This window comes from Triticum aestivum, chromosome 2D, assembly GCF_018294505.1.
Source record: "Triticum aestivum cultivar Chinese Spring chromosome 2D, IWGSC CS RefSeq v2.1, whole genome shotgun sequence".
Classification (NCBI taxonomy): Eukaryota; Viridiplantae; Streptophyta; class Magnoliopsida; order Poales; family Poaceae; genus Triticum; species Triticum aestivum.
In genome coordinates this window covers 555,852,931-555,861,066 of record NC_057799.1, presented here as the reverse complement: position 1 = coordinate 555,861,066, position 8,136 = coordinate 555,852,931, and the positions used below count along the sequence as shown (strand labels likewise).

The 8,136-nt window shown below is 48.9% G+C and overlaps 1 protein-coding gene across 1 annotated transcript; it reads right to left on the bottom strand.

Annotated features, from left to right (window-relative positions):
• Positions 1-1,499: 1,499 nt before the first annotated feature.
• LOC123054464 (late embryogenesis abundant protein At5g17165) lies at positions 1,500-3,912 on the bottom strand. Its single transcript, XM_044478242.1, has 2 exons — positions 3,662-3,912; positions 1,500-2,042 (listed from the first exon to the last, which is right to left on the bottom strand). Exons 1-2 carry the CDS (start codon positions 3,748-3,750, stop codon positions 1,769-1,771), a joined length of 363 nt encoding a protein of 120 aa, XP_044334177.1. The 5' UTR covers positions 3,751-3,912; the 3' UTR covers positions 1,500-1,768.
• Between the last annotated feature and the right edge of the window lie 4,224 nt (positions 3,913-8,136).

Sequence of the window (8,136 nt, the reverse complement as noted above, 5' to 3'; positions counted from 1 at the left end):
GAAGCGGATCCACTTCCAACCACTTGAGGATAAGATTGCTGCCCAACTTGCCCCTGGGATGGGAAAACATGTTGCTTCACCTGGAAGGGTTGTGTTGGTTAAATCCGTCCTTACTGCCATTGCCATTTACTACATGACGGTGTTGAATCTTCCGGTCGAAGTTTTGAACAAGATTGATGCTCTAAGGCGGGCTTACCTATGGGCGGGGTGCGACAAGGTCAATGGAGGCAAATGCAAGATTAACTGGGATCAAGTGTGCAGATCCAAGCTCCAGGGAGGCCTTCGTATCTTAAATCTGAAAAAGTTTGCCACTGCCCTCCGTATTCGATGGTTGTGGTTTGAATGAGTGGGGCTGGGGAACCCATGTGACAGTGCTGACCGTGACATCTTTGCGGCTGCTACCAAAGTGGAGATTGGTGATGGCCTCCGTGCTTCTTTCTGGGAGTCTGCCTGGCTTGGGGGCTGAGGCCCAAAGATATTGCTCCCCGCATATTCTTGCTGTCTAGAAGAAAGAACTGCTCGGTCCAAAAGGCGATACACAATAACTTTTGGGTCTCCTAAATTAACATCAGCGCGGGCATCTCCGTTCATCATCTAACTGAGTTCGTCAATCTATGGGAAAAGCTCTCCCCCATTCACCTCAACCCAGAGAGGATGGATACCATCTCCTGGAAGCTAACGAATGATGGCCACTACTCCGCTGCATCGGCATATGAGGTCCAGTTCAGGGACTTAGTTGACACGGATCTTGTGCAAACGGTCTGGAAGAATTGGGCTCCTCCAAAATGCAAGTTTTTCGCTTGGCTTGTCATCAACAACAGGGTTTGGACGGCAGACCGGCTGCAGCAACGTAGATGGCCTAATTGCAACCTTTGCCCCCTTTGTAAACAAGTCCAAGAATCAGCGGCACACATTCTCTTCCAATACAGATACACAGCTAGAGTTTGGGCTTTGATCAAGGTTTGGCTTGGCCTTCATGACGTGAACCTCGTGAAGTGGGGTCACATGAATTCAGTTAAAGATTGGTGGAGTCTCAACGCGACCATGAAGACGCAGTCCAGAAAGCCGCTCATCTCCCTCATGCTACTCGTTTCGTGGGAAATTTGGAAGGAACGGAACGCATGGGTCTTCTGCAACTTGGCGGTGCCGGTTGGTGTTATTGTTGCTAGGATCAAAGATGAGTGTAATCTGTGGTGTCTCGCCGGTGCGAAGCATTTGTGTAATTCAATGTCGCGAGAGTGATGTTTTGTAATTCGGCCGTTGGCCACAAACTCTAAACCTTCTTCCTTATTTTTATTCAATGAAAATGGCAAATCTTTTGCCGAGTTTCAAAAAATATGGGTCTGGACCACACAGCAAATTCACAGCGTGATACACGTTGATCAAACCCCAGCCAAATGCAGCTCAGTCACGATGTGTTCAAGTCCCTGTCTATACTGAATGCCTGACAGAGAACGTCCCCAAAAGAGCAAAATTTGCACAATCAAGAGACGCAGCGGTTACCAAACACTTGCAATAGTACCGGTTTAAGACGGGAGTACATCACAGCCACCAACATCAGTGTCATCATCATCATCACACATCTTCTGCTCGCTCTTATTCCAGGCAGCAACACCGCAATACTACTACTGGTTCTGGTGCCTGCCATGTCTGTACTATAGCACAAGCACACTACTGTAGATTATAATTAGGTGGGTGGTCGAGCCCAGCTAAGCGGAGTGATAGAGATGTCGAGCTGGGCTATCGTCGTCTTGGTGGTCGCCGGCGATCAGGCGACGGGGGGCTTCTCGACGTCCTCGAGCGGGCGGAACCACACCTTCTGGTCCAGCACGGAGGCGCCACCATTCGCGGCGGCGCTGGCCGGCGCGAGGGTGGCGGCCAGCTTGGGGTCGACCGCGGCGGGGCCGAAGACGCCGGTGGTGGGGTGAGGGCCCCAGTACTTGTCTGGGCTCCCGGCGCCGCCGATCACATCGTCCGGCACGAAGGCCGGGCGCACCTGCTCGTCCACGTTCTTGTCGTAGGCCGACGCGTGCACCGCCCTCCTGAAAAACAAACACCAAAACCGGACCGTTGGTTAATGAGGTCGTTGTATCATATTCCTATACCACGGTACCACGTTGACTTGATGGTAGCATATCAACAAGATCTTAAAGGTGGACAACCAATAAGTGAACGTTAAGATTTTTTTTTGTATAAAAAAGTTTGTATCTTGGCCAGATCGCTGTCCGCTTTCCATTAAGTTTTTTTTAAAGCCTTTTTTCTCTGCTGCCGTGGGCAGCGCAGACCACAAAGTGTGGTAGGTGTCCGGAACGCCGGGTTCTAGAGAGAAACGCACGCAAAGAGTGCCGTGCCGTGCCGGTTCGACGCCCGTCAGTTTTTCTTTCCGTGTGACACGCGCTCTACGCATGGAGGCACGAAGCATGCCGCTTGGGCCACGCTCACACGCACGTCTGGGGCCAGGCAGCAAAGAGGGGATGACAAAGTAGGGGGGAGAAGGTGGAGCGGCACGACGGCCAAGGCAGGAGGCGTCGTCGGTGGGTGTGGGTGGGTCTTGTGGATAAGACCGGTGCCGTCATCCTACTCACCCTAGCTTGTACGTGCACCCAGCACCCCGTACACCCCAGGAACAAGGCCCGTCCCGATCGGACGGTTCAGATCCGGAACCCAGAACAAGGCGACACGAAACGGAACGGAGTGGAACCGTACAGGGCTCATCTGCCCCTGGATCTGACGGCAACTCCGTGGGCGCCACCACCCACCTCTCTCCTCCCTTGCAAAAGGAAAAAGGAAAAAATAAAGCTCTCCTCGCGCCTGCCCCACCCCACCCGTCCCGTCCCTTGGAGTAAAAACCAAGGGAGCGCGCAGGCCGGCAGATGGCGGGTGGACAGCCACCGCGCACCTACCCGTCCTCCCATTCGCCGACGTGAAAAAATCTCCCCGAAAGAAACGACCGAGGAGAGCGATGCGTCCCATTGCCTGCGCACTGTGAACAACAACTACTTACTGGAGTACAAGGAGCAATAAATATCCGTCCACCGTCCCTTCCTCGCCTATGCTTCCCATCTCCATGGATCTATCCTTCTCTTGTGTGGTGGAGCTCTCCCGTGGGCTCAAGATTCACCGAGGCATCCTGTGGCTGTGTTGCCACAGATCGTTGACGCGTATGGGCAGGAGATCAATCAATCCTTTTCCTTTTCCCTAGGGACTGACTAAACAAGTTTGTGAAACTGAAACTTTTTCAGAGAGAGAAAAATGCATTTCTGCCCTGCTTTTTATACATAAAGAACTTTGTGGGTGTTTCCAAACCGATAAAGAAACTGAAACACACAATCTTTCTATCTTTGGGTTGGAAAATGTTTAGGCAAGTTTTAGCATGGTGCCTATCCCACAACGCCGCTTCAAAGAACAGGGGTTAATCATTCACAGAGCGAGATGATGCTATGCTTGTGTGAGGGGAACCAACCAGTGCCAACGGCACCGCAGGCGAGGGCGCAATAACAAGTAGAGTACAAGAACTAGAACTAGCACTACGGACCTCCATGAGAACAAGAACAAGATCTTGCAGCTAGAGTAGCAGTAGTACTAGCACTAGAACTGATTTACTTGGAACATGTACTAGTCTGTTTTTCACGGCCGGCTCACAGGAGGCATGTGAGCATACCTCGGGGAGGCGTTGGCCTTGCCGGCGAGGACGCGCGCGACGAGGCTCCCAGCGATCACCCGCCCCTTGGAGCTAGCCACTGCTGCCATGCAAAGGTCGAGCTGCCGAGAGGGAGGAAGACGAAGGTGAAGGACAAAGAGAGGCTCTGCTCTGCTCCGAGACGGTTGGGTGGAGTGGGTTTCGCTTGTGTGTGTGTGTGTGTGTGGATGGACTCCTCAGTTCCACACCGCTCTGCCTGCTATTTATAGCAGCGCCCAGCCGAGGGGGCAGGGAAGGAATACCGGGGGCGAAGCGAATGAGGAGACGAGGGAGCAGCCGTGGTGACGGCAACCCTGGGTGCTAATCGCGATCGGCGCAGGCCAACTAACTGCACACCGTTTCTTCTCAGAAAAAAAATACTTACGTGTATTGGGTGCTAGCCATGCCATGCCCGTATCGTGTGCGTGTGCGAGTAGTCATGCACGTATCGCGCGTACGCACCGGATCACGCGCCGATCATGGACGGCGGAAAGAGGCCACGCGGCGATCAGTTGTTTTGATCGTATTTCGCAAAACAAAAGAGTGTTGATACCAGATTTTGGCACCGCCAAGAACTTAATTAAGATAGTCTTAAATGGAGAAGTGCTCAAAGTGAGAAAGTTCCGTATCGTCAAAAGGAAAAACTTTGATATTTGGGCCATAGTTATCCGGTCTCATCTCTAAGGCCGAAGTTGTGTTTGAAATACTCAGATTTTGTATTCAGAACACTATTCGGTTGATTACGCCCCCAAGATGGCCTCATATGGGAAAGTTTCTACACGGATTGTCTTCGTCTCGTCGAAACGATCGATTTTGATATAAAGAACGTCTAAATCGGAGATCGTATGCAAAAGTTAGAGCCAAAACTATGTGCTGCAAAAGTTTGCCCCGGAAGTTCCGGGCAAAACTTCCGGGCAGGTTCCGGGCTAAACAGAAACTTTGCACGCGGTGCGCCCCGAAAACTGGAATTTTAACATTATTTACAGATTTGAGGGGCCGATTTCGACATCAAGATGAAAAAATGATCAACTAAGGAATTTTTCTCCATTGCAAGATCTACAACTTTGCTTTTGGGACCATCGCGATCCGAAGCCATATGCGACCTGCAGGAGCTGTGCAAGAGGGCTACTTGATGTAATTTTAGCCCGGAAGTTCCGGGCTGACCGGAAGTTCCGGCCCTCGTGGTCCGAGTTAGGTTATCTTTTGATGTTTTAGACGGGATTTAAGTCCTTTTCTTGTACGGAAAGTCCAGCCGCCTCATTTATATGTAAGAGGTGACGGCCGATTGAATAACAACACACAATCGAACATATCAATCTATCATCTTTTACCTTTACCTTTATCTCTCTCCCTTGTTCTTCTTCTTCCTCGTTCTTCGTTAGTTCTTCTTCATTGCAGGGCGGCGAACCTCGAGGCCCTAGGGGCGATCAGGTTGACCTAGGGCAGCCCATAGCCGCCGCGCGCCCTGACAGGGTCCCTCCCGGGTGTGTGGGGTTTTGGGTCGTCAAAAGCACCCGCCGGATTGCCTGCGTATCGCGCTTCCGGCCGGGTCTCCTTCGACGTGAGCTGCGGTGCATCACCCCCGGCGTCGAGGGTACACGGTGACGTGTTCGTGTGCGAACACACTTTTTGGCGACTTCGCTGGGGACGAAAGATCAAGAATCATCATCAACCATGTATAATCTCCCCAAGCCCTCAGAAGTTGACGCCGATAACATCATTAAGCCCGGTCTTGATGAACTATCGGATGAACATCGCCAAGCCTATGAAGCGCGCAAGAAGCAGCGTGAAGAGGCTTTTGAGGCGCTCAAGAAGAAGCGCGAGGAGGAGGATTTGGAAGCGTTTCTTTCAAGTTTCAAGAAGGACCGTCAAGGCAACATCACTCCGGTTGGAAACGTCAATCTTCCTCCCCTCATCGACGAACAAGATGTAATCACTGTGAGTAAAGTTTTTTCTCCAGAGCAAGTGGCTGTGATTGAACGTCCTGTTAGTAAGGGTAATCTGATGGCATACAATTCTTTTGTGGCTAGTGCTAATGCTCAGAAAAATATGCCTCCATCATCCAGTGGTACTGTTGGTATATCTGAAAACCCTACTCCAATTTTACCTATTTCATCGGCACCACCTATGCAACCACAATATAATATGTCGTTGAATTTTTACCCTACTCAAACCAACCAGCTTGTGGCTGCACCTACATACCCTAATCCTATTATGAGTGTACCCAATTTGGCGTCAACGCCGAATCACTTTGTCACACCACCCATAGGCGCAAGCATGTTTGGTCTTCCGCCGAATTATGGTTCGGCCCCCATCCCACAAGTGGCACCAATAGCTAGTACTCAGGTTGCTCCTATGTCATTGCCACAAACATCTTCATCTACCTCGGAACCAATTTTAGCTAAATTAAGGGAGGATTTGCATAAGATGTTTCTAGAAACTTTCGAAAACGAGCCGAAAGTAAAGAGTCGTGCGTACCTAAAGCCTTATCCTGAACACTTTGATGCAATTTCTTACCCTCAGGGTTATAAGATTCCTAATTTTGTTAAATTTAGTGGTGAGGGTACGAAAACGACTTGGGAGCATGTGAGTCAGTATCTAGCACAGTTGGGTGAAGCAGGTTCCATAGAAGAGTTGAAAGTGCGTTTATTTCCCTTGTCTTTAACTGGCACCACATTTTCATGGTTTGCTGCTTTACCACATGGTTCAATTCTCTTATGGTCGCAATTAGAGCAAAAGTTTCATGATCATTTTTATAGCGGTGATAATGAGCTGAAGTTGTCACATCTTACATCGGTTAGGCAAAAACATGATGAATCGGTCACCGATTATGTCAAGAGATTTAGAGATATAAAAAACCGATGTTATAGCTTAGTGATAACTGAGAAAGACTTGGCGGATCTTGTTCTTAATGGTTTGAAAACTCACATTAAAGAGAAGCTAGAAACTTATGAGTTTTTGAGCATTAACCAAGTCTTACAAAAAGCTTTGGCCCAAGAGAGTCGAAGTAAAGTGGTCCATATGTCTACAACCGATCGTCCTAGAATGCATATGGTTGAACACAATGATGATAATTCGGACGATGAGGTTGATGTCTATACTACTGAATTTGTTTGGTCCTCAAAGGCCAAACCTTATATGTGCAATGCTCTTAAGCCGATTCGCAAGAATCGTGATGAGGAAGTGAGGTTTACTTTTGATATATCAAAGTGTGATAAAATATTTGATGCTCTCTTGCAAGATAAGATGATTAGAATATCACACACCATACCGCCGTTTGAGGAGCTGAAACGGCGTGCTTATTGCAAGTACCATAATTCATTTTCTCATGCTACTAACGATTGCAATGTTTTCAGACGACGGATACAATCGGCCATTAATGATGGACGATTGAAACAACCCTTCTCGATGAACACCATGGACTTGGAGGGAAAGAAAATGTTGATTCGGCCGAGCATAGCCGAATCTGCTAATAAAGATAATGTTCTTATTGGTGAACCCAGGAAAGGCAAGGAGGGCGACAAAGTCTTGGGACGAGAGGTTGTGCTTGATAAGCAACCCAATGGCAAGGAAGTATTGAAGATCACCATAAAAAATCCTGCACTCGGGGGGCAACCACAAGTACAAAAAGATACTCATGTTAAATTTATCAAGCCCAAGAATTCAGAAGTTGGCAAGTGGGGGAAGAGTGAAGGTAAGCGCAAGCGAATCAGGCCAACTTTTGATATGTTGCTATCCAAATATGCAAGTCAAGCAGCCGGTTCTAGCTCTAATCAGCCATCACATTCAAAGCATTCAAGATTGCCTCGTGAGCAAGAGTTTCGACGCTATGCAAGGCCATATGGGTCATGGGCACCGACACCATGGATGTCACAACCCTCCTATGCTCCATATTACATGAGAGGCTTCAGTGGAGGATGGGGGCATCCCCCAATGGCTCCTTATGCTTTCCATATAGGGTGGGCAACACCTAGAAGGACTGCTCGCGAGAGGCTTTATTATCCCACACAAGGCCGTTTGAGCTATGGTGTTAATCGGCCAACAAAAATTTCTCCAAGTAAGGCCAACAAAAAAGTGTGGCGTGTTAAGTCATGTAATGCGGAAATTGCAGAATGTGACAAGCAAAAGGAGATCGAAAAGCCGATTGTTGGTAATCTGGCTACTTCTAATGGTGATATTGTTATTGTTCAGCAGGGTTCCATGGTTAGTGATCATGAGGCAAGCACAAGCAAGGCCAAACCAAGAGATCCCAAATATACTCAACCTAAGTGGTGTCCTCCCGGTTTAACCAAGACCATGAAAAGGAGATTACAACGCATGAGGAACCACGAGAAGGTAGAGCACAAAGAGGAGAGGCAAAGGGACGAATTGTTAAGTGAAATTCGGCCCATGGCACTCACAAAACAAGTGTGGAGGCCTAAACAAAAACAAAACACAGATGCTTCTACATTAGCTGC